The 25,541-nt window shown below is 32.4% G+C and overlaps 3 protein-coding genes across 3 annotated transcripts; all 3 read left to right on the top strand.

The window, feature by feature from the left end:
• The first annotated feature begins 1,285 nt into the window (after positions 1–1,285).
• LOC131607389 (phytanoyl-CoA dioxygenase) lies at positions 1,286–4,196 on the top strand. The gene is made up of 9 exons (XM_058879400.1): positions 1,286–1,430; positions 1,513–1,637; positions 1,725–1,785; positions 1,871–1,939; positions 2,886–3,004; positions 3,143–3,290; positions 3,407–3,551; positions 3,673–3,759; positions 3,877–4,196. The coding sequence occupies exons 1-9, from the start codon at positions 1,319–1,321 to the stop codon at positions 3,917–3,919; spliced, it is 909 nt and encodes a 302-aa protein (XP_058735383.1). The 5' UTR covers positions 1,286–1,318; the 3' UTR covers positions 3,920–4,196.
• A 4,841-nt stretch (positions 4,197–9,037) lies between these two features.
• LOC131605466 (uncharacterized) lies at positions 9,038–9,820 on the top strand. The gene is made up of 3 exons (XM_058877815.1): positions 9,038–9,323; positions 9,447–9,507; positions 9,601–9,820. Exons 1-3 carry the CDS (start codon positions 9,038–9,040, stop codon positions 9,818–9,820), a joined length of 567 nt encoding a protein of 188 aa, XP_058733798.1.
• An 11,985-nt stretch (positions 9,821–21,805) lies between these two features.
• Positions 21,806–24,233, top strand: LOC131607388 (WUSCHEL-related homeobox 6-like). Its single transcript, XM_058879399.1, has 4 exons — positions 21,806–22,399; positions 22,525–22,863; positions 23,222–23,298; positions 23,653–24,233. Exons 1-4 carry the CDS (start codon positions 22,255–22,257, stop codon positions 24,007–24,009), a joined length of 918 nt encoding a protein of 305 aa, XP_058735382.1. The 5' UTR covers positions 21,806–22,254; the 3' UTR covers positions 24,010–24,233.
• The last annotated feature ends 1,308 nt before the right edge of the window (positions 24,234–25,541 follow it).

The following is a 25,541-nucleotide window of genomic DNA, read 5'->3' as shown; positions in this document are numbered from 1 at the left end:
CGATGCCCAATGGGGTATTAATTGGAAAGAATTCGCTCCGAAATGGTGTAAGATGTGGCATAGGCATCACCGATATGTCTTACAATTCCATGTTTTCCTCACCCAGAATAATATGCGACACAAAAATCAATATATTGATTGGTACAAATCGATTAGTAACCCTGAAATGTTTGTGTCTGACCCGAGGTGTTTGATCGAACCACGCACACAATGGGCACAATCCTCAAATCCCCAACAACACTACCAACAATCATACACCACCGAACAACAAACACAACACACTTCAACCTCCCGCCAAACACCACGACGATACAGATCCACAAACACCCAACCCAATCACAACCTCTATACCAATACACCCATATGCCTCACACTCAACCCCAATACCAATACACCCTTATGCCCCACACCCAATCACAATACCAAGAATACATTCGTCATCCTGATGTGGGCCCCTCATCATCTCACCTTAGCCCAGATATTGGCCTACCTAAAGAATATTCCCCAACCAACCTAAGTTACGATCAACAATCACATTACCATAACACCCAACAATCACAGTACCAAACTCTACAAAATTCATTTCCCTTGCACCCTGTTATTCATACGACTAGTGCTATCGACCACCCGTGGAACCCCACCCCCACCAGTACGACCAAACTTTGAGGACATGGGTAACCGACTATTTGAAAGAAGATCTTTCAGATATGAAGATCTGACGAATTTCATGGATCCTGAATGCACCAACTTCGCAAGGCCCTCGACCCAACCGCAATAGCCCTCGACCCAACCGCAACTGGAAATTCATCGAAACGCACCACGAGTTAAGGGAGGACGCGGGTGCAGAACCACAAGTCGTTATCGAGTCCAGAGAGACAACTAAATAATATGTAACTTTTATTCTCATTATGTAATCGTTTAACTATTATTGAAATTCGAACTTTTATTTGCGACGAAATTGTCTATTTTTTTAACCAAAAAAATTGCAAAAAAAAAAAAAAACTAATTTGAACCTAGGCGCCATCTGAGATGGCTAATTCAAAATCATATACACCTATGAGTCATCTCAGTTGGCATCTCCTTTATAAAAATCAATGGAATTGCCATCTCACTTGACTATTGCGTGTTATCATTTTCTGAAACATGATTATTTGCGTAATTTTTTAAATGTGATTATTTTTGTATTTTTTTTCAATACTTGATTATTGAAAAAAAAATCACATATTTACCAAAAAAAAAAAAAGAAGTAATACTAATAATTAATTTCATATCCATTAACAAAGCCTATATGGAAATTTGACTTGTGAGGCTAGATGATATGTATCCTTTCAAAAGAAGAAAAAGTAAAAGATTTGGATTACAATTCAACACAACAGAAGAGAAGATGGGTTTGCTAAGTCCAGATCAACTCAAATCCTTCAACTCTCAAGGTAACCAAATCCTGTCACTTCAATCAACCCAATCCAATTCCATTCCACTCCTTAATCCTCAATCAATCAATCATTTTCACAGGTTATCTTGTGATTGAATCCTTTGCTACTGAGGATGAGATTCAAAGCATGACAAAGAGGATGGAACAGTTGGTTGATGAATTCGATCCTTCCTCCACCGCCTCTATTTTCTCCACCAAAAACCAGGTTACTTACGTACTTTTCATTTTCATGTTTAAAGTTTAGTGTTTTTCTATCTGTTCTGATTCTCTTTTTATTTTTAATGTTTTTCAGCAACAGTTGACTGATAATTATTTTTTCGAGAGTGCTGAAAGAGTTTCGTTCTTCTTCGAGGGTATTGATGGAAAAAAAAACATTTTTTTTTTTGGTTTTATTGTAATTAGGGTTTCTTTTAAGTTTTATTAATCTGTTTTATGTAGAGAAAGCATTTGGGGATGATGGTAACTTAAAGCAGCCAAAGCAAGTTTCCCTCAATAAAGTTGGCCATGGTAAGAACAAACCTCCAGTATTTTGATACCTCTTTGCTCTCTTTTGAACTAGAAATTGGAGTCCTCACTCTTGACAATATATGTAATCGATTTAGTTTATTTGTTCATTATTGGCGAATGTTAGTTGTTAATTTGTTAGGGGGAGAGAGAGTTTCTTAGCGATAGGGATCGAATCCTAGACGTCATTCTTAATACTCCTTCGATGTCTCAATCAGAGTAGTCAATAGTGGCGCTATTCCACTATAGCGGAACGGAGCGGAGGCCGGCTGCTATGGGAAGAGCCTTAGAGGTGCAGAACATTATAGGCTAGCAGCCACTATAGGGTAAATAGCCGGGTAGCGGAGCAGAGCAGTTTCTAGCCTGCTATCCTTTTTTCCTCTAAATAACCGAAATTATCCCTTAAATTTACAATGTTGTAAGGGTGATTTTGCATTTTTCAATTAAATTTGAATTTGGACTCAATCTTTTTTTTTTATCACAATTTGGACTCAATCTTAAACTTCTTTCATAGTCGTTAATGTACTTAAAGAGTCGTGTGTGCTTTGATTTATGAATATTTTATGAGTTGAGTTATTTGTTTAATTTTACAATGAATTTATGTTTATAATTATTGTATGTAATAAGTCCAAAAAATGATCAAATAGAGCGGCCATCCCACCATACGCTATCCCGCTATCCCACTTTTGGGGTCGGCTGCCATCCTAGAATGACTACTCTGGTCTCAATTGATACCACTTGGCTACACCTTTGGAGTCATGTAGTTGAATTAGTCTGTTTAGGAAAATGTGTGAATGATAGTGAGGACACTACTTTTCTTAGTTTGTAATTTCGTATTAATGTTTGTTTGGGAAGTATCTGGGGTAGAATTGTTTGGTGGAAATTGATTTTGCTTTGAATCTAACTTTTCACTTTTGTGGACTGGGTTTGTGTTGTGATTTTTTTACAGCACTTCATGAGATTGAGCCTGCATTCAAGAACTTTTCTTCTTCTGAGAAGACTTCAAGTTTGATGCGCTCTTTAGGTTACAAGAGACCGGTAATCATGCAGTCTATGTATATATTTAAGGTACATTTTCTAGGTCTTTTGTGTGTTGAGTTGCTGTCTTGCTAATTATATGGCTGCAATAACTAAAGGGTCTTAGTATATATAAGCATCTGATGCTTAATCATTATCATAACTGGATTATTTTTTTTTTATTGGCAGCAACCTGGCATCGGGGGTGAAGTAGTGCCACATCAAGATAACTCATTTATTTATACCGAACCACAGACATGCACAGGGCTGTGGCTGGCTTTAGAAGATGCCACCTTATCAAACGGTTGCCTTTGGGCAATTCCTGGATCTCACAAAAGTAATTTTTTTTTCCTTCTCTTTCTGGTTTATTTGTTATCCGGATCATTTAACCTTTGCCTCGGTTGATCAAATCTAATCATTTTTCCTTTCTATTTTATTCTATGGTTGCTGTAGATGGGCTCGTTAGAAAATTCTATAGAGATGAAGATGGTGTTAAATTCGACCGACCATCACCATCTTATGATAAAAAAGATTTTGTTCCTATTGAAGTAAAAGCTGGATCTTTGGTTGTTATCCATGGCAATCTTATCCACCAAAGGTTTGTTAAAACAATTCTCTCTCGGCAATGTATTTCTTTTCATGAAATAGAACGAAAGTTTTTCCTTTGAAGGTGAGTTACTGATAATCCATCCTTATCTTATTTTCTGTGTGGATGAAAGCTTTGAAAACCAGTCCCCGAAATCAAGACATGCATATAGTTTGCACGTGGTAGATACGGATGGCTGCAAATGGGCACCCGAAAACTGGTGAGTTTGGATCACTGGGAGAGTATTTTTGTTGGCTCTTTTTCACTTTTACAAATCAGTACACAAACTCTTTGGGTGGCATTCTCTAACACTTTTTTCTGTCAATTTATATTTCAGGATCAGACGGAAAGTGGAGCCAGAACCACTTTATGTAAACTAACTATCTTTGCAAATTATGAAAAACTGCTGCTTCAGTCTAATATTCACTTGGCAAGTTTGTACTAAGACTAGGTCATTTGTTGTTAAAGCATTGTAATAAAGTCAACCCCACGTGTTGCCATCGAATGAATACAAATCGATTATTTGGCTTAGTGTTATGAATAAGGGAGAAACTTAGGTGGACAACATAATATCTGGTGTATGAGTATACAACTAATCTGACACATGATAAAAAATATTGATAGGCCTTGTACTTTATAGCATTTTCATGCAATTCATGTTACTTAGTCTGCACTTGTTTACTTCAAATTGTAGAATCTAAGCATACATGCTTTTGGTATGTACAATCTGAACAAGTGGCAAAATCCTTATAATGCATTTTCAGATCCTAGAACTTGAATTGATTGTGAAACCTTTTCTTAAAATTAAATTGGTTGTTTTAGATACGGGCGGTCCTTATGAATTTCCTGCGGATGCATATGTTGTTGCAATGAAAGTTTAGATTGTATCTCAAATTGTCGATGCGAAAATTGACACTGTATCTCTATATGTATAGAATGAATTGTTGCCATGGATAAAATGTGAAACATAAAAGTTAGGATTCACTATTGAAAGATCAGATTTACCTGCGAATCAAGGAACCATGTTAAAAATGCAACATATGAGAAAATGTTAGGTTGAAAGTATAGCCACAAATTGAGTCCTGACTGTCAAAGATATTTTTTGGACCCATATGAATTCCATTAAACTGTTTTAACACTTTTCTGGCTATTTTGGTGATTGATTCCATTTATAAAACTAACAAATATCACATGTTTTTTGTCAGTCACTTTTATTAGAATGATATACTCAATTGGGTTTACTTACATTATCTCTAAGATGGAAGAAAACATCATTTTGGACTTTAGAGAGGTGTAATGATTTGATGAAATCTCTAAAAAATTCTCTCAAGGTAATTGTGATTGACTGGAACAATGCTTTGATGAATATTATTGCCGATATCACATTTTCAAAAATGTTAGAGTATGACGTAAGTTGGATGTTAAAGTGAAATATTTAAATTTTTAAGATGAGAAATAGATCAAATCATCTAAAGTATTGAAAAGATGCATGACAAACTATATTGGCCTTTGACTCGGAGGAAACACATCTTCGGTTGTTTAAAATTTTATGCTAAATTTTTTCAATTTTGTAGAATATGTGGAAGGTACAATGTTAAGCCGATGAAGGAGAAAATGTAAGAGCCTAAACTGACCACATAATTCATCATATTGGAATGAGTATGCTCATAGTAGGTTAAGAGAAATATTTAGGAAACACTATGAGTGATATGTGTAAAAACTGAGAGTCAATTATACATTTGCAACATATTGAAATACACACTTCATTTCAGAATAATATCATTATAAGGGAACATAAATTCAATAGAAAGTTATTATGGTCTCAATTGGATTGGATGGAAATATTTCTAGAAACATTTTTTCGTTTAATGGCGAATGAGGAAGGTTAAGTGAAATGATGTGGTATGTATAAATTTAAATGTGGTTGTTTAGTAAGAATACCATACAAATCGTGGTGTGCATGTTTAATTGCTAGGAAGCTATGGCAAGATAAACCCATTTGTCTGAATCAAATTCCCACTCATTTTCGTCACTTTGCTTATAGAGAAACAACTTCAATATCTCTAAAGTTTTTAAAAAAAAAATCACTCATCGTCTCACATACATAATCACCTAGCTCTATTACCTTTATCTCTCTTCATCTTCTTCCACTCACACATTTGTACTCTTGCTGTTTAGCATCGTTCATCCACCAACAATTTGTTTTCTTCCAGTGTCTTCTCCCTCCATTAATTTTGCTTCTTTCTCTATCATTATTTTTTTAAGAAGTACACTTTTTATTTAATTATTTTATTTTATTTATAACTTAATGTATTTATTAAATTATAATGGTAGAGATTTTGTTGTTAGGATTTTGTAGTGCTTGTTTGAAATTATTGTATTTGCATATGATTTTCATAACATGATACATTAAACACTATTTTATTTCTAGCAATAAGCAACGTAGAAGTATTTCAAAAGAAAATCTTGAGAGCAATCATCCACTCCTAATCTAAGTATTTGAAGAATGTAAAAAACTAAAAATTGAGTCCATATATGAAAAAAAAAAAAAAAGATTTTTGAAAATCAAATATGAAAAACTTTCGAAAGATTCTGATTTAAGGCCAAAAATTTAAAATGATCATCCAAGTGAAAGAGATGAAAGTAGAATATATTATTTACAAAAAGAGTTCTTGTCAACAAAAAGAAAGTAATTTTTCACAAAGGAAATTTGAGGATACTTTTAGTAAATTAAATTTAAATTAATATTTAAAATATAATAGCTGGTTGGAATATAGTCAAAAGAAGAATATTGCATATTGTTTGTGTTGTTATTTCATTAGATCACATTCTGGAGAACAGAAAATTAGTGGTGATTCCTTTATAACAAAAGGTTTTATAAATTGAAAAAGAATTCAAAGGTTTCAAGTCCATCTATGAGATTCAAATAGTACTAATAATTAAGTCCGGAGAAGTAGTCAATTACTAATAAAACAAAAACAACGTCTTGAGGGTGTCTTGTGTAAACGATTCACTAAGTTACAGAGGAATATTGAGTTCATTTGACTGGTATAATTGACTACATTAACTATTTATTATCCTAAGATTTAAATTTTCATGGTAACGACGAGTTAGTGTCATCAAGAAATAAATATAATTTTCTTAAACTTATGAATTTTCTTATTATCCAAAATGATGTTATTTATAAAGTTTGGAATAATTGTCGTTGGAATCTGAATTTAAAATTTCCTAAATTCCAAAGGACATTGTTAGAGTTGCTGTTAGTGCAACCAGTCAAGTCATACTTGATGATCTTAAACATAATTTTTTGCTATTTTGATTGATGAATCTTGAGATATTTGAGTCAATGAGCAAACAATTGTGACTTTACATTACGTGAATAAGAGAGGGCAAGTCATAAAACATTTTCTCAGCATTGTTCGTGTTTCTAATACTAGGGGACTAAGACAATGAAGTCATTATTTGTAAAATATGGATTAAGTTTGTTAAGGGTACGCCACAGCAAATAAGATGCAAGGTGAATATAATATAGTCTTAAAAATTTAATAATGAAATAGAATTGTTCATCATTTTTTATCTATTGTTTTGCCCATCAACTAACACCAGTTAGTACTTGTGACATCAAGATAACAGTAATATGGTTATAACCGGACACTCCGAATTTGACTTCGATACCGACACAACGACATCGGTAATAATTTGAAAAATTGAATAAATTGAATAAATTGAATGTAATTATAACTTATATTCAAAGAAGTGTGATGTACAAAGAGCAATGTTGTTGAATTTGAATAATAATGTTTCAACATCATCATTATTAAAAAGTTAAAAGACAAACAGATTACAATATTGATCTGTTGAATGTATTTTAGTGAAGGATGTGATGTGATATGGGCATAGAGTTGGAAAAGACAGAGAGACAGAGAGAGTCTTAGCCTAAGAAGAGTAAGATATCATTTAGTATTATTAACATACTAACATACTCTCTCTCTATCTCTCCTCAACAGTGGTCTTTGTTGTCCTCTTCCATTGACACACTATTTTGTTTGAGCTTTGCAGACATGCAGTGATGACAAAAATTCTGAAACTTATAGTTTTGCATAATAGGAGACAAACCCTTCTCTCTTTCACCCTTCAATTATGAATGCCACTTTTGCACAAAATGAAAATTTTCATGCAGTATTGTAATTGTACGACCCTATTTTCTGGCCACCTCAGTTCTCCTCTCTTGCTGGGTCAACGTCACACAACAAGGCCCACAACCGTTTTCTCTTTTCGTGTTTTTTTTACATGCAACGAAACAAAGTTTGTGAAATTCAGTGTATTCATCACCACACACAAAAAACAAAACAAGAGAAATTTATGGTTGCACGACAAGAAATCTTGTGTTCACGACAAATGATTAGATCAGACGACAAATATTTGTCGTCCAGAAAATGGCTACATACTTAGTATACTAATAATTTTTTTTGAAGCAACATACGAATAGGTAAATTAAGTGGAGGACCAAGTTTAATTTTCTCATGATTTTTTATTCAATGATGTCAATGGAATATATGAATATAAGAATGGTAACTAACTTTATCAAGATGTCAAAGGATCCACTAACAGAGCAGGAGGTAACAAAGTATCAATCAATTGGTGTAACGAATTATCTCATCACAAGGCAATAGAAGCTTTTGCTGAGGAATCACGAGGACTGTGCTACTTTCTTGGTTTGGGCTTTGCAGTAACAAGGCTTTTAGCCATATAGGTTCCTTGTAAGTTATCACCCATTTCTCACGAGAATTTAACTTGCCACATTCATTTATATTTGACACCCTATATATTTTTTTAACGACAAAAATGTCTTTATTATTATTTATTTTTAAAAATATTATAATCAATAAAAAAATTTACTACAACCAATGTAGTAAAAACAAAATTTCCGGTACGAGATTTTCACAATTTTTAGTAAAAAATTCGCGTTTTTACTGGAAATAGTGTAGGGAAAACGAAATTGTCGGGGAAGAACTATCGAAAATTTGAATATTCCGGTATTTACTTGGAAAAAACAAAAAAAATTATCGAAAATTCCCTAAATTTTTGATGAATAACAAAAACTTCCGGAATATTTTTAAATTTTGGTATACCGAAAATTTTGCTTATATACAAATTCTTTTTGATAGTACAGAAAAATATTTTGCTTGTGTTGTCCAGAACCGACAACATTTTCTACGGATTTCTTTACTGATTTTACGCAGTTCTTCACCAATGATGCTGCATATTTTCTATGTATCAATTTCAAAATTTAAAGGTTTTCTCGTCTCTATGATATTGATAATTTACTCTTTAATTATATGTTGTAATTGACAAAATTTTAAGTCCCGATCTGAAGTTTTAGCATGGGCACAAACTACTGGTAAACGACATGGTATTATTGTTGTCACTATCCGTTCGAAAATTACAAAAGGAAGAATGCATCTCAAAGCAATAATTCCTCAAAAGGAATTTATAGAATGAAAGTTAAATGTCCTTTTAGATTGAGATATGTGCCAAGTGGTATCGGTTCGAATGTGATTATTAGGTGCGAGATGCATAATCATAAACTATCTAAGGATTTAGAAGGCCATGACATATTGGACCGTCTAAAAGATCATGAAAGACAGTTTACGGATGACATGACGAAGTATAATATGACTCAAAGATACATAGTTGCTGCTTTGAAAGACAAAGATTCAGAAAATCTCACGAGTGTTACCCAGGTTTATAAAGCTAGAGCTACATACTATACGAGCATAACAGGTTCATCGATAGAAATGCAGATGTTGTTGAGTCTTATTCATAGAGAGAAAGACATGTGTTGGACTAGAAATAGAGACGACTAAAATTGTATTCCTGATATCTTTTGGACACACCATGTTTCAGTGAAGTTGTTGAATATGTTTCATTTGGTGTTGAATTTTTATTATACATACAAGACAAATAGGTAATCTTACAGGTACCGAATACCACTGCTTATTAAAAAATTTATATTTCAATTTAGTAGTTTTTTGATTATATGCATTGCAAAACCATACAGGTATTGGATACCACTGCTTGAGATTGTTGGTGCTACGTCAACAAAGTTAACTTTTTTGGCTGGCTTTGCTTATTTGGAACATGAAAGGGAGGAAAACTTCACATGGGCACTGGAGAAGCTCAAAAAGTTTTTTTCTTCTGAGAAATTGCTACTGAAGATTGTGGTGATGGGGCGAAAACTTGCGTTGATGAATGCCATGGAAGCCGTGTTCCCAAATTGAACTCATTTGTTGTGTTCGATTCATATTTCAAAAAAATGTTAGTATGAAATGTTACAAGTATGTTAAATCAGACAGACAAGAACATGTCATGGATCTCTGGAACACCATCATGTATTAAAATAGAGAAACTGAGTTTGTCGAACACTTGAAGCACTTTGAGACTGTTTGTGCTAATATACCGTTATTTGTTAAGTATGTGACTGAAACATGTTTGACACATTATAAAGAAAGGTTTGTTTCTGCTTGGACTAACAAAGTCACTCATTTAGGGAACACAAAAACAAGTGGACCGATGTGAGAATTTCCTCTTGGATAAGTTTCTTAATTTCCTAGCTTCCCCGAGGTTGACACTAATAGTGGCCGACCTTCCCTCCATATCGTGATAGGTTACTTACTATCAAGTGGATGGAAATGCCAATGCATCTAGCTTCATCAGGAATGTTCTCCCTAGAGTACCTCTGAAGGCACTTTTACAAGGAATTACCATAAAGTTGAGGATTACCTTTATTTCACGCGTTCCTTTTCCAATTGCTAAAGTCAGATTCATCGCTCCTCAAGGGAGAGTCATCAAATCATTGAAGGCAAATATATCTCCCTGGATATACAAATTCATATATGCTTGTTGGATGCCTAACAATTCCAACGTGTATGCGTAGAGAATGTTGCAAGAACTTTCGTCATCCACGAGGAATCCTGCCAGGTTTTGACTAGCGATGGTAACTGCAAGAATCAGAGGTATATCGATGTTTGGAATTTCATTTATATTTCATGTGGTCTAGAAAACGTAACTCCAATCGATCTCCGTTTCGGTGAACGCTAGTTTCCGTCATAAGTATAAAGCAACCAGGCGAAAGGCGTGTGCTGGATGATGAGGTATCGCATAATACGTTAATCGGAGATATCCGTTGAACAATTAACTTTGAAGGTGGACTAAAGATATTGGACATGATTACCATATAACTTTGATCTCCTATATGGTGGCAATGGACGGATCCACAAGATTAACACTCTAATGTCTAAATCAGTTCAAGATTTAAGATGAGTATAATGAAAAATGAATATCAGATAATGTACCTTGCTTTCCATGTGAACCAACTTATATACCTTATGTGAAGTGGAATGAATTTAAAATGAATTGGATCTTAACTATTTGGGTCTTTGATCGTCCCAAAACTATATATATATATATATATATATATATATATATATATATATATATATATCCATAGAATATTGGTGGTGTAAATACAAATGTTAGTGGTCATACATGTATTATAGACTCGCTTACATAAATTATTGCAAAACACTGGTATGATGTATTATTATAGAGAAATATTCTTTCCACCTTTATGTGTTATCTCACACCACCATGAAATGTCTAAAATACCCCTAACAATTGAAGACACATCTTTGGACGTATCTTTTTTCACAAACATCTTAGTGAAATTGGCGCATGGTCATGGTTTCGAATTTTGCTACTGTTGTTGCTTTACTGCCGCATTTTTATATTTTATCAAAAGACGTACAACAACGGTGGTTTAATACAACTGTTGATGAATGTAGCAAATTATCATGAGTTCGAATCTTGCTGTTGGCGTTGTTGTTCTAATGCTTCATTTTTTATATTTTATTAAAAGACACACAACAACAATTATTCAATACAACTGTTATTGTATGTTGCACACTTATTGAGTTTCTTCAGTGTTCTTAAATAAATCTTGGCCTTCCATTTAGTGATTATCAATGCTCAAAACACTACTATTAGTGATCCACGTGAAACCTAAAATTTAGACGAACTTCCAACTTAGATGAATTTCATCTTCTACCTCCAAATGTCATCTTTCATTTACGACACTCTATTTCTCCACTAAACCAAACTCAAAAACATCATTTCTTTCATAAACAAAACTCAAAAACATCATTTCTTTCATTAATAACTTTCAGAACTCCATCATCTCTTCTCCAACTTGAATGAGACATGAAAAGTATGAATTTGAGTTAGCAATATTAGTTGTTGTTATTCTTTTTTTTGTTATTGAAGTACTTGTTATTCCTGTTGTTATTGTTGTTGTTTTTGTTGTTTGTTGTTGTTGTTCTTCTTCTTCTTCTTCTTCTTCTTCTTCTTCTTCTTCTTCTTCTTGTTGTTGTTCTACTGCTGCATTTTTTAATTTTATTAAAAGACATACATCAACGGTTGTTTAATATAACAGTGGTTGTATGTAGCTCGCTATCCAATTTACTACCACAAGCAATAGATCGTGATTGTAAATAATCCACTTACAACCACACCCTACCTAACAACGGTTGTTCAACCGTTATTATAGGTCTTTTGCGACCGTTGTTATATGTGTTTTTCGTCGTAGTGATGAAATGTGGTGTTTTATCAAATTTTGTACTGGTCATTACCAGAGATGCATCTTCGAAAATATTACAGAATTGTTATTTAAATAAGTTGAGTGAATAAAAAAATCACATAAATTAGTGCAAAGAGTATTTCTGAGATGCATATCCGAATACACCAAAATAGTATACGGAAATGCATTTCCAAACTATTTTTTTAATAACTGAGATGAAACTCAAAAAAGAGAAAATTAACGTGATTATAGATCATCTAGAAATATATCTTCAAACAAAAAAACAATTTCAAAATTTCAAAGACATTCCTACGGGTATGAGTGACAATTCCTTACTTGTCTTCCACGCAATCTTCTAGTGACAACTTTTATTTTGGCTGTCAAATGCATTTTGTCAATCGAAATGCATTTTTCTTTAAATAGTATTAATTCCACGAGGGCAAAACAAATCAACATTAATTGTCACGCTTGTTTGCAAGAAACTAAGTATTTATGTAACTTTTGTCCATTCTTTATTTAGACTAGGTTGATGACACTCTCACCAAATATCTCATCTTCATAATTTTTCTTTTCAAATTGGCCGTAGTGAGCATTTATTTAATACCTAGTTGGAGGAGAAGGGTATTATCTGGCAAATTGATCACCAAATAAATGAATGTAAAAAATCGGCTAAAGTAATTACTTGGTTGGTTAGTTATTTAGCTATGCAAGTTTTCTTTTCCTTATGTTTGTTGCTTTATGAATTAAATTTTGTGAGTAAGTGTATATGATATTTATCAAGTCTAAGATGATTAATTATAATGAGGTGGAGATGATTATTATGAACGCCAAAACTATTACACAAGGGAATTAGGGCATGTTTGTATAAGTTAAAAAATAATTATTATGATTTTTCAAATGTAAAAAGTTATTTTACATTGATTTTTAGAAATTAATTTTGACATTCTAAAACATAAATATATATTAAAAAAATATAGTTAAAATTACATAATTTAAAAAAAAAATTAAATTATTTTTATTACAAAATTTAAAATATTTCTATTTTGTCTATAAATTTAAAAATAGTTCCATGAAAAAATTTAAAATATTTTTATTACAAAATTTACAATAGATAATAAATTTCAAGATATCTTTTTAATATAATGTTACAAAAATAATTTTAGATTCTTTTTTAGTGAAAACATTAAAAGTTATAGTAATTTTTCTCTACTTGAAATTATGAGTTCGAATTCTTAAAAATACAAAAAATATATTAATCTAATAATTACTTACGTATTTTCATAAATTTAATAAAACATTATTTTTATTTTTCTTGCAATAATTTTTTTAATTATAAAATTAAAAAATGAAAAAAAATATATTAACCTAATAACTTTTTATATATTTATAAAACTTATAAAATAATAATTCTATTTTTCTTACAATTATTTTTTAATGAATAAAAAAAATCACATATCATTTTCATAATATATATCTAAAATAATTTTAGCGTCTTTTTTCTTCTTCTTCTTTAAAACAAGATATTATCCTACTCTTACATCATACTATTTACAAGAAATAATACTCTTATTACAAGCCAAATACAATATAATACATATATCATTTTCCTATATATTAGTAACATACTCTGGATCAGTGGCGGAGCCAGAAAAATTATGAAGCCTGGACAAACAAAGAGTGTTTTCATTTTGATCTCTCACTAAGAATTTCAATTTTTGCCCTTTTTTTTGCCATACAAATTACCTCAACTCTAAAGAAATTTTAGGCCAGAGCCTGAGCAGGTGCCTGCTTGGTCGGGCCTTATATCGGCCACTGACTACACTAAAACAGTTTTATAGAACTAAAAATTTATACATGACCAATTTTTTCAAACAGATATTTACAATAAAACATAACTATTAATTTACTAATAATCAAAAATTTGTTTATAATCCTCATATTTCCATTTTCTATAACAGAATTTATAAATAAAGGTTTAATCAACTTTTTATTTCAGCATCATTAAACTTCTCAAATAAATAAAGAGCATTTAACTTAATATCCCTTTTAGAATATGTTACTGAATTTCAAAACATCATACATCCACATATTAGTGTTTGATTGGCTAATAAAAATATAATAACTTGATTAGAGTTTCAGTTTTAATTTTCATTCCTATCAAGATGGTTGAAAATGTTAAAATTGTTGGGAAATAACACAACTGAAGAAAAAATAAAATAAACAGAACACAACCAATAACACAAGAATATAACGTGGAAACTCCAAAACCGGAGAAAAACCACGACCGTTGTCTAAATAGACAACCAGAGAGTTATTACTATATGAAAATTTTACAACACATAGACTTCTCTACTCTCACCCCAATCCCCTAGTACACCACACTCTTACAAAGCAAATATTTAAACTAAATCTCACAACACTCTAATACAAGAGCATAAGAGATAAAAGAAAACCAAATATAAGCTTAAAGTGCTTTTTGACTAGTGTATCTAAAAACTAAGAACTTAGGTCCAATATATAGCCTTAGTCTCCCCCTTGCTTCACTACACTAAGCAATGTGGGACTTCTCAAATATCTACTTTTTAACTTCCTTCTTTATTTAAGAATTTAGGCAACATTAGACATACAATCAACCCCAACAATCTTCACCTTGATTGTAATGGTGTTCAATCTTCATTGTCTACACCGACAATCATAATTCTCATTGTCTATACCGACAAATCAAATTATCATACTCCACTATAAAGAGTACATTACACTTGAAACTATCATCCCAAGAATTTTCTTCACGTCGAAACCTTGGTGAAAGATTATGGTGCAACTCCCATGTTGGCTTTTAGGAAGTTCTTCAGCCATCGACACATCTCACCACACACCTTGCATCAATGCCAACCAATGCCTGTGTGTTGTTCTGAATCCGCTAGCAATGATTTGTCCTTTTGCATGGTATAGCGGAAATACCATAAGGACACACCTTATCTTCTAAAAAGGATCCCCATCATCTCCCAAAACAAGGGAGACGTTGTTAGCACTTGCCTCAGAGTCTTTTTCAGATACTGCTCCACCTGGACAATTTCTCTTTAAATGCCCAGACTTTCTACACTTCCAGCACACCATATTATTTTCATGGATCTTCTTCCCATTAGCCCCCCTTCTAGTTACCAACGCCGAGTTTGATGAAGTACTTTCATCACTTTTCATCCTCCTTTCTTCAGAAATAATTTTAGTTGCAACTTCTTCAAAACTCAACTTTTCTTTCCCATACATCAAAACAGGTTTGAGATGAATATAAGAAGGTGGAAGGGACAAAATAAGCCTTAACGCTTTATCTTCATCATCAATCTCAACTTTAATAGATTCAAGCTCAGAAACAATATTATTCAAAGTACTAAGATGATCAGAGATTTTTGTACCCTCATCCATGCGCAAAGTGTGGAATTGCTCCTTTAGCAACAAACGATTTGAGATGTCCTTTGCCTGATATAACCCTTCGAGCCTTTCCCAGAGTTCCTTGGCTGATGACAGATTCTGCACATTCGCGAGAACATTCTTTTCCAAACACAAACGAATTGCACTTGCAGCTCTCAAATCTAGTTCCTCCCACTTGTCAGCATCCATGTTGGAAGTGTTTCCTTTTAACGCCTTGTGTAATCCTGATTGTATCATCACATCCTTGACTTGTACTTTCCACATGCCAAAGTTGATTCTTCCATCAAACTTCTCTATGTCAAACTTCATAGCACTTGAATAAGACATAGTAGTTAGTTGCACGCAGACTGCAAACCGTGCACCAGGTAGGTTCCCAGGAAAGAGAGGTGGGTCACAACGGACACGCTTAAATACCAAGTCTTTCCTTAGCCAGAACCTCCCTAAACAACAGTTTCACAGTACCACCCCTTCTTCAGCACCTTCACAATATCATAATTCTTTTCTTATGAGGAAGATCAGACTATGCTGCAACCACAGAGAATACTAAGAATTGTGATATCTCATCGAGCCGAAGCTCTGATACCACTGTTGGGAAATAACACAGCTGAAGAAAAAATAAAATAAACAGAACACAACCAATAACATAAGAATATAACGTGGAAACTCCAAAACCGGAGAAAAACCACGACCGTTGTCTAAACAGACAACCAGAGAATTATTACTATGTGAAAATTTTACAACACATAGACTTCTCTACTCTCACCTCAATCCCCTAGTACACCCACACTCTTACAAAGCAAATATTTAAACTAAATCTCACAACACTCTAATACAAGAGCATAAGATATTAAAGAAAACCAAATATAAGCTTAAAGTGCTTTTTGACTAGTGTATCTAAAAACAAAGAACTTAGGTCCAATATATAGCCTTAGTCTCCCCCTCGCTTCACTACACTAAGCAATGTGGGACTTCTCAAATAGCTACTTTTTAACTTCCTTCTTTATTTAAGAATTTAGGCAACATTAGACATACAATCAACCCCAACAAAAATAGCAATAGAAGAACAAATTTACTAACCATACTAATAATTCTTCTGCTATGAAACACAAGACTTTCCACTTCTGAACCATTGTAAGAAGAATTAGAGTGCACATAAATACTACCCTTTATACCCTTTGAAGAACTTCTTCCACAGAGGAGCCAAAGGCACAAGACCCTTTACCAAGAACAAAAAAGTCACCTGGGAAACTCGATCGAACGGGTATTCATCTATCTTAGGAGTCAATGAATCTCTCCATAACAATTCTTCATCATACAAATCATGTACAACATGAGAAGGCTCAATGATATTCTTCAATCCTACATGACTATCATTGAGGCTGGAATTAGATACTCTTGGCATCACAATCTAACAAGGTTTCCACCATATTACAGTTTCAAAAAATCAGCGGTAATCACCAAGCTCTCACGCATCAAGAAACTCAAAAAAGATTTCAAGATTGATAAACAAAAGAATTTGATTCAGTCATTCCATCGAACACTTCGCATGCAAATACAAAATGGTAAATACGTTAAGACATTTAGCACCGATTGAAAAACCAGAATTGAACAACAATCACACAACATCAATCAAAGAAGAGAGACGAAGAAGATTATAACCGAAATCAAACCGAATTCTCACCGAAGTTAGAAACCGAGTCATTCTCAGAATTGAGAGGTGAGTACACAATCTGCAGAATCTTTTTGTCTGCATAATCGCATAATAGAGTTCAAAATGCTACTTTGTTGTCGGAGTGATTCTTGTGTTAGAATTTTATTCTTATTATAAGAAATATTTTGAAAAGTATGGATTTAAAACTCATTTTAAACTAAAAATTCTAACACAAGAATCACTCCAACTATATACTTAATTAACTGAGAATATTTTTCTAAAATTCACCTTTTGAAAAAAGACAAATTTACACATTAAGTTTTTATTTGAGGTCACAAGTTCAAATCCTAACACATTTAAAGTATATTATTTTAAATGTCATTTTTTAACTTTAAAATAATAAAATTTATAATTTAATAGTCATATATCATTTATATAAAACAATTATACTTTTTTGAGAGACATTTTAATTTTACACCAATAAAATCATATCTAAAAAATCATTTTAATTATTTCAATTATATAAAATTTTGAAAAATAGATTAAACACATCCGCGCAACGCGTTTGTCAGATTATAGTTATTATTATTATTATGATACAATTATTATTATTATGCTAACTTTATCACAAATGCGAGTTGTTTGTTCTGCAATGATATGGTCCACAAAAATACAGGTTAAAAAATGAGAAAAATTATAAAAGCAGGATTATATTTATTAAGTATGTAGACAATTTCACAACGATTATATAACGCAACCATTATAATATCTCGCGTGTTGTCCAAAATAATATAAATACCAAAACGCTACTGCTGAGAATCAAACCTAAGACCTTTATGTCTATCACAACGGTTGTTTGGCACAACCTTTGTGATAGGGCGCGCACTTTCTAGTTACTACAACGGTCACTGGAACGAGATTGTAAGTAACACATATACAACCACACGCTACATAAAAATGTCTGGTCCCTGCATAATTATATATCTTTCTCAATCGTTGTTGTAAGCCTTTTTTATAATAGTATATATATGAGAGCACAACATTATTAGCACTTGCATTTTCAACAGTTACACAACAAACCTTTTTAATCCTCCATTATTTTAAGCGTGCCTCTAAGTTGTTATCAATTGTTTCTCTTTTGTGATTCAAAATCAGATTAAAACTTAATATTTTTCTACTCAACTATACTGATGTTTAATAATGGGTGGTAATAGAAATAATTATTTATTTTGCCTACAATATGCTCTTTGAGTTCTTTTTCTTATCATTATACAAAAGCATGAACAATGACACAAGTAGAAAATTTAAAATTAGGACAATAGTGAGCTGAATAAAGATGGAGAAGGGTAAATAAAGATAGAGAATGGTTGGGTCAGTGAAAATTTTGGGCTTAATAATTGTTTGAATTATAATAAGCGAGTATCTTTAGTTATATGTTTGGTTCATCGGTTTTGTGGTTCCTAAAAACTAAAATCGAGAACGGAACTGAATCACCTCGATTTTCATTGGGTTTTGAACTAAACAAAAAAATTAGATTTTTCTAGATTTGTTTGGTTTGAATTATGGATTTAATCGGATTTTTCTAATCCACTTACACTCTACTTATTTAACCAAACCCTCTTTGAACATATAACCTTTGAAATTAATTTTAAAAATAATAATATGAAAAATTATGTTGTATTTGAAAAATATCTTATACTAATAAATATTTTTCGAGCATTCTATAACTCATTATTCATCTCTAGTTTTTTAATGGTTAAAATTCTCTCAATGCTAGTTTTCGTTCAACTTTCTTCTATACTTGTTTATTTTACAAAGAATAAAAAGATGTTTTCGCCATTTAAAAATTTCGACGTGTTATCTATGGGGACCAAGCCCATGACCATTACACATTTCCGGTTGGTGGAATTCCAACTGAGAGGTAAAGTGTCTCACTTTTAATAAAGCCTTTTGTTACTTCGCATATAAAATTGAGGTAACACCTCATATCCAACTGAGGTTAAATGTGTGTTTTCTGTAGTACTTTGGACTTGTGCATAATTAGATTCATGTCTTCAACTTTTGGCCGGTTTAAAATAGTTACCCAAAACTTATCAGACGTGTTCAGGAAGTCTTCGAAGTCGTAGTTGGTCTGAGTAGTTGGTCTGACCGTGTCCTAACTATTAAAAAATACATATTCACATACAAATGATTTAAATTTTTTGTATAATTTCACATTGACAATCTATATAATATAATATTCCTATCCAATACACAGGGCCGGTCCCGACTATTTAGAGGCCCAGGGCAAATAAAAAAATGGACCCCTAATAAAAATTATTTTTTACTCGCCAAAAAATCTCGAAGATAAGATCAAAATTTGTAGACAACAAACACCGTCTCAAAGAAATGAAAGTGGTATTTTTTCTTACTTCAGTTGCGGAAAACCAAATCATATGACTAAAAGATGTAGGCGTAACCTTAAACAACGTCTTGACTCTAATTCGTAAATTTACCTTACTGGTAAGAAAATAATAAATCAAAACACAAATGATAATGAATTTGGTTTCATCATAAAAATTTGATAATAATAAATTAATTGTATCATAAACTTTTAAATATTTAATTATAACATATCAATAATTTTAAAAATTTATAGTAAAGTAATTTTAATTATAAAGTAATTCTTAAAATTTATACTAAATGAATTTGATTAAAAATCTCAATTTTAGTTAATTGTATAAAAAAAAGTTTATAGTTAAAATTTAAGAAACATTAATTGTCATATATGTGGCACTATTTAGCATTATGCTAATTACATCTATTTTTATTTACAGATGTGGCTGCAAATGCAACGTACTTAAAAAAATATGGCAGCAGAGGATTTCGAACTGCTGACTGTAGAATCTCAGACAGCAATTTTAACCGCTGGGTCACATGTAACTGGCTGTTAATAATTTTCGGTCACAAATATATATTTTATAATTAATATATTATAATTTTTTAAGTATACCTCTCCCATTTTTTTTGAGGCCCTCGGCTGTGGGCCTGCTTGCCCTGGCCCAGGGCCAGCCCTGCCAATACATTATATGCATACAATACAAGAACTAGTAAGCTAAGGCGAATAAGAGAATAATCAACAAAAACAAAAAAACAAAAAGTAATTATTAATCAAATTTAAGAAGAAAGATGACCCAATCAACAGTACCTGCGGGGTCTATTCCCAAAAAAGCAACATCCTGCTCATTATTTCATATATATATATATATATATATATATATATATATATATATATATATATATATATATATATATTCATTAGATTCAGAAAAAAACAACTAGGAAGCTTATAAGTTATAGCAACCAAGAATAGCTTCAAGCCTCAAAATGATTTAAAAAATAACCTTTCTTTTAATATACTTTCTCTACATACTTTGTCTTGTAAATTAATATACATTCAATCATTTTTTTTCCATGCTTTCAATATTAGCTCAAAACTGTTCATTTTAAGAGAAAGGACATAATTTGAATGAATAGAAAGAAAATGAGCAAAAGAAAGATTTTATCTTTGAATGTGAATTGGGTCACTTGGATTGGCTTTGTTGAGCCATTTAAAGGGGAATCTTTGTAAAAGAACTCCAAACACCTTAGATCACAATATGGTTGGAGTTGTTTATTGTTTAGCAATTTTTAGATAATTCTTTTTTTCTAATTTTAGATGTTAAAGTTGTCACATCTTAAAGTGTAGTGTGCATATACAGTGTCAACTGTCAGATACATTACAAGACAAATCAAACAAGTACCCATTTGCAAAATTAACACAGATTCAACATTTACTTTATGCAATCAATGTAAGTTCAAATATACACTGAGTCATTAAGGATGGATGTTTTTCTTCCATATCCTATGTGCATAACAATAAACGGGCAATGCGCATCTCATATAGGTCTATTTAATAAAAATTTATAAAAGATAGAGTGAGGTAGGTGGACATAATTTTAGACTTGGTATAAAATCTTGACCCGTTCCGAAAAAAATATGGGAGAGATGAAGCGGATACACGGACATTGAACATTTTAAATTTAATAAAATGCCGGTAAAATGAATTTGCCCAACGCATCGGACCCATTTTGCCATCTTTAAATAACAATAAAAACAGTTATGTGTCGTTCATAAGATCTATACTAAAAAGTTAAAGAGCAAAACTAGACTTTCGCTTAGCTAGAAATAGACAATTATGCTCTTCAAGGTATCAATCACCGTCCGACTAAATAAGACAGTTATCCGCACAATACACCACTACTTACGCGAGGGTTTCTTCTTAATACATAAGGATAAACTGCACTATTTTAAATATTCAAATTCATTTTCACGCACATTACTTCTCATTTCTCTTGTTGACTTGAATCTTGGAGTATTAATTTCATTTCTAATTCCTAACCGAATGAAATCTTCCGAGTTAAGGAGAACTACAATAAATTGTAAATAGATTGTAAAGCTCTCTTTCAAAATATTTAACACTGTTTCGTATTCAAGACAGGATTTGAATTCGGAACAGATACATACTATTTAAAATGCATTAACCATAAAAGTTACAGTGTGAAGTGTTTTGTAAGAGCAAATAGCTGGAAACATATGGGGAAGAAGCAAACTTTAATAACACACGACATAATCATCATGCAGTAACTGTTGTCCTTTTAAACAAACACCTCAACTCTCCACATCTCTCACAATTCTACACTTTCCATCTCTCTCTCTCTCTCTCTCTCTCACTCATTATTTTTTTAATATAGATTGGTCAACTCTTTATGTTTGCTTGCTGCTCCACCTAATGCTTTTACTACAACGTTCTTTTCTTCTTCCTATAAATACACTCTCTCTTCCTCTCCATTCTATCTTCCCTCACCTTATTGTTTCACACACAGCAAAATTCCAGACATCTTAGTTTTCCAATGTGAAATACTATATGACAAAAAACCTTGTAGTTTGTAGAAACTAATTAACCTAAATTAATTCACATCATGTCTGATTCTTTCTGTAGTTTTCTCTCTGCTACTCCAAATTCCAACCATAATTCTCATGCACCTCCAAAACTCTCTTCCATAGTTCAACCTTATTGTCTTTGCACCCATTGTAATCATCTCCTCCCCTTCAATCACCACGCCGGTAAGACCAAATCTTAGTATCATTACTAACTATATTCATATCATTATTAATGTTACATTACATATATTTAAATTGAGGTCGTTATGTTATGTCTCGTTAAGACAGTTCAGTTGGTATCTGTGCAGGAACATTTGACTGCAGAGGCGCGGACCAAGGAACGAGCAATACTATGCAGCCACAGCAAAGCTCAAGGTGGAGTCCAACACCGGTTCAATTACTAGTCCTTGAAGAATTATATAGGAAAGGCATGAAAACACCATCAGCTGAACAAATCCAGCAAATAGCTTTGCAGCTTCGTCAATTCGGGAAGATCGAAGGGAAAAACGTGTTCTATTGGTTTCAGAATCACAAGGCAAGAGAGCGGCAGAAGCGTCGCCGCCGGGAGATGGAGGAAACAACTGGTTCTTCAACTGAAGATAAAAAAGAGAAAGACAAGTACGTTATGAGCAACTCAGAAGCTGCAGGTACAGCTAGATATTATCTTTAGGTCTTTTCAAGGTTCTTTTAGTGGTCAAAAGATTCCTATATTATATATCACTTATGACATTATAAGTTTTTTTGATTTAGACTCATGACATTACAATTTACATCACAGAAAGAGAGAGAGAGAAAGATAAATGGTTTTTGTAACAACCATAATTTTCGCTTCAACGCGGATGCAGACACTGTATTAATACTGACACGTCGATACTGATAATAACATAAAAAGAATAATAAAATTAAATGTAATCACAAGAGTCTGTCTCGTGTCAGACACGTCTGATATGAGATATACATTTGTTTAGAGGTGTGATATTTGAGGTGTCTTGATTTTGAGTACAGGATTGAAAGAGACAGGTAGTGGAGTTAAAGAGACAAAGAAGTGGGCAACCACTTCAAACTGCAGTGAACAAGCAGAGGTCTGTAATTACTCTTGTCTTTGTTCATGGTACAACTACAACATTTTATTCACCTATGTTAACCAAAGATACTCAAAAGATTTTACAATAACAAAAAAACAACAACTTCAATTTTGTATATTGCAAAAAAAGTATCTTCAAAAGCTGTTTTTTTAATCTTTCTGTTGGGGCTATTTTATGCTACACTTCACAGACTTTCTTCCACTTTTTTTTGTGAATTTTTCAATCTCATAATATGAACTCTCTCAATCACATATCATCATCATACTCTCTCTCTTTCTCTCTGTCATTCTTTCCATTTTTTTTCTTTTTACTTTAAATTTTAACTTTATACTATTTGCTGTAATTTTGCAGGAAATAGCAGAAAAAGGATCAATACAAGTTTTGAGGAAAAACATAGCTGCAGAAAGTGAAGGAAAGTGCCAAAATATTGAGATTCCTTATTACTTCACACCTTTTACTTCACCAGCATATAGAACATGTAGTAATAGTATTAGTAACACACCTCAAAGCTATGATTTATTACCATTTAACAAAGAAAATTTCAACTATTATGAAGAAGAAAATGCAGCTCCTAGGACACTTGATCTTTTTCCGGTTAAGGAGGATGAACAAGATGGAAAATCTATGTTGTGTGTTAATGATTCTATGGAGACTGAAATTGCTTCTTCCTCCAACCAGTTTTTTGAGTTTCTTCCTTTGAGAAATTGAAGTAGCTAGAGAAATATTAATCTATGTAATTTTAGAATATTTGGAGTTTGAAATTGGATGTGTCTGTAGTGAAAAATGACAATATATTTTTTGGTTTCAGTTTCTATCTTGAAGTGAGTGAGTGAGTGATCATGCATGTGTGTTAATGTAAGTGTTGTACATTTGAATGTCAGTCACTATATCATCATCGCGTATGAAAATGTCAACCATGCCCTTTATTAAGGTCAGAGAATACAAATGAAAAGAAAATAAAGTTTGAGCATGGAACAACTTTATACAGTGCTTCCAGGACCATATTTTTGACCTTCTCTTAGTTTTGACATGAATACTTGAATCACACAAAGTAGGGAAAGATAGAAAAAAGCTATCTTTCATATATTGGGAAGAGGAGAGGATTACATAAAGAAAATAAATGCAAAACAAGCAAGTAACTAAAGCAAACAATATCAAGCGAAAGCTATTAGATATCTTCATTATTATCATCATCGAAAAGTTTAGGAAGAATAGGTATTCTGGAGTCAGCTAGGTTGCGCGTTAGAAAAACAACTTGGGCAGCCATCTGGTTCATATCTTGGCCTGCACTTGGTGGTTGGTTATGATGGGTCTGAGCATTGCTTCAGTATGAGGAATTTGAGGATCTTATAATTGAAGTCCTCTATGTTTGAAGCTCCGGCTTGTTGCTCAGGTTGGGAAGCTCGCTTTTTCGTCTTACGGCTATTATGCACTAAGACCCTATTTTGATCTTTGATTTGTATCCGACTCAAAGTTATCAAGAATAAACATCTCTAGGAGGAGTAGGCATGTCACGGTGTCCGACACTTGTATGACACCGATACGACACGTATTAAAAAAGTTATATAAATGTCGGAAAAGTCAGACAAGTGTTGTCAAATAAATGATCTATTTTTTTTGCTTTAACACTCATTAAATCGGTGTCTGACACCTATATGATACACATACAATTTGTATGGAATAATTTAGAGAAGTGTTTAAAAAAAAATTTGTTTTTTTCTTTACTTCAACACGCTTTATACATTTTTTTAAGGCAGATGTCTCACACATCTAAAAGAATTAAACATGCAATGTTACAAATGTCTCACACATCTAAATGAAAATTAAAGACAATATTTTCATTAGAATATTTTTAACTCTTATAATAATTGATGGAACAATTAAGTTCATATATGTAGCGGTGTCGGTGTCTTATATTTTTGAGATTATCGGTGTTAGAGTGTCCGTATCGTATCGTGTTCTAGTGTTCGTGTCAGAATCCGTACTTCATAGACTCAAAGTATATTTTCCAATTTTGGTATCGATTCAACTATTTCTAAATTAAATCAACCATGTATCAAAATTTTCATAATCAAGTCACCATATGAAAACCATGCGCTTTTCTTTCTCCGACTTTCCAAAATATGTTGGAAATTTAGACATTTGCAAAAGGATTGTCCAAAATGCCTGACTTGGTTCAAAAAAATTGTATGTTTAATGTTTATGTAAAGTTTCACACAAATCTTGGTGGACTGATTGTT

This window comes from Vicia villosa, linkage group LG5, assembly GCF_029867415.1.
Source record: "Vicia villosa cultivar HV-30 ecotype Madison, WI linkage group LG5, Vvil1.0, whole genome shotgun sequence".
Classification (NCBI taxonomy): domain Eukaryota; kingdom Viridiplantae; phylum Streptophyta; class Magnoliopsida; order Fabales; family Fabaceae; genus Vicia; species Vicia villosa.
Note: the sequence above shows the minus strand (reverse complement) of the source record. Positions and strands in the feature narration are given on the sequence as shown.

Coding starts and splice junctions, on each gene's coding strand:
- LOC131607389 (XM_058879400.1), top strand. CDS start 1,319: ATGTATCCTTTCAAAAGAAGAAAAAGTAAAAGATTTGGATTACAATTC. Junction 1,786..1,870: donor AGTTTCGTTCTTCTTCGAGG/GTATTGATGGAA, acceptor TGTTTTATGTAG/AGAAAGCATTTGGGGATGAT. Junction 3,552..3,672: donor GGCAATCTTATCCACCAAAG/GTTTGTTAAAAC, acceptor TGTGGATGAAAG/CTTTGAAAACCAGTCCCCGA.
- LOC131605466 (XM_058877815.1), top strand. CDS start 9,038: ATGAAAGTTAAATGTCCTTTTAGATTGAGATATGTGCCAAGTGGTATC. Junction 9,324..9,446: donor ATACTATACGAGCATAACAG/GTTCATCGATAG, acceptor ACCATGTTTCAG/TGAAGTTGTTGAATATGTTT. Junction 9,508..9,600: donor TATACATACAAGACAAATAG/GTAATCTTACAG, acceptor AAAACCATACAG/GTATTGGATACCACTGCTTG.
- LOC131607388 (XM_058879399.1), top strand. CDS start 22,255: ATGTCTGATTCTTTCTGTAGTTTTCTCTCTGCTACTCCAAATTCCAAC. Junction 22,400..22,524: donor CCCCTTCAATCACCACGCCG/GTAAGACCAAAT, acceptor GTATCTGTGCAG/GAACATTTGACTGCAGAGGC. Junction 23,299..23,652: donor ACTGCAGTGAACAAGCAGAG/GTCTGTAATTAC, acceptor GTAATTTTGCAG/GAAATAGCAGAAAAAGGATC.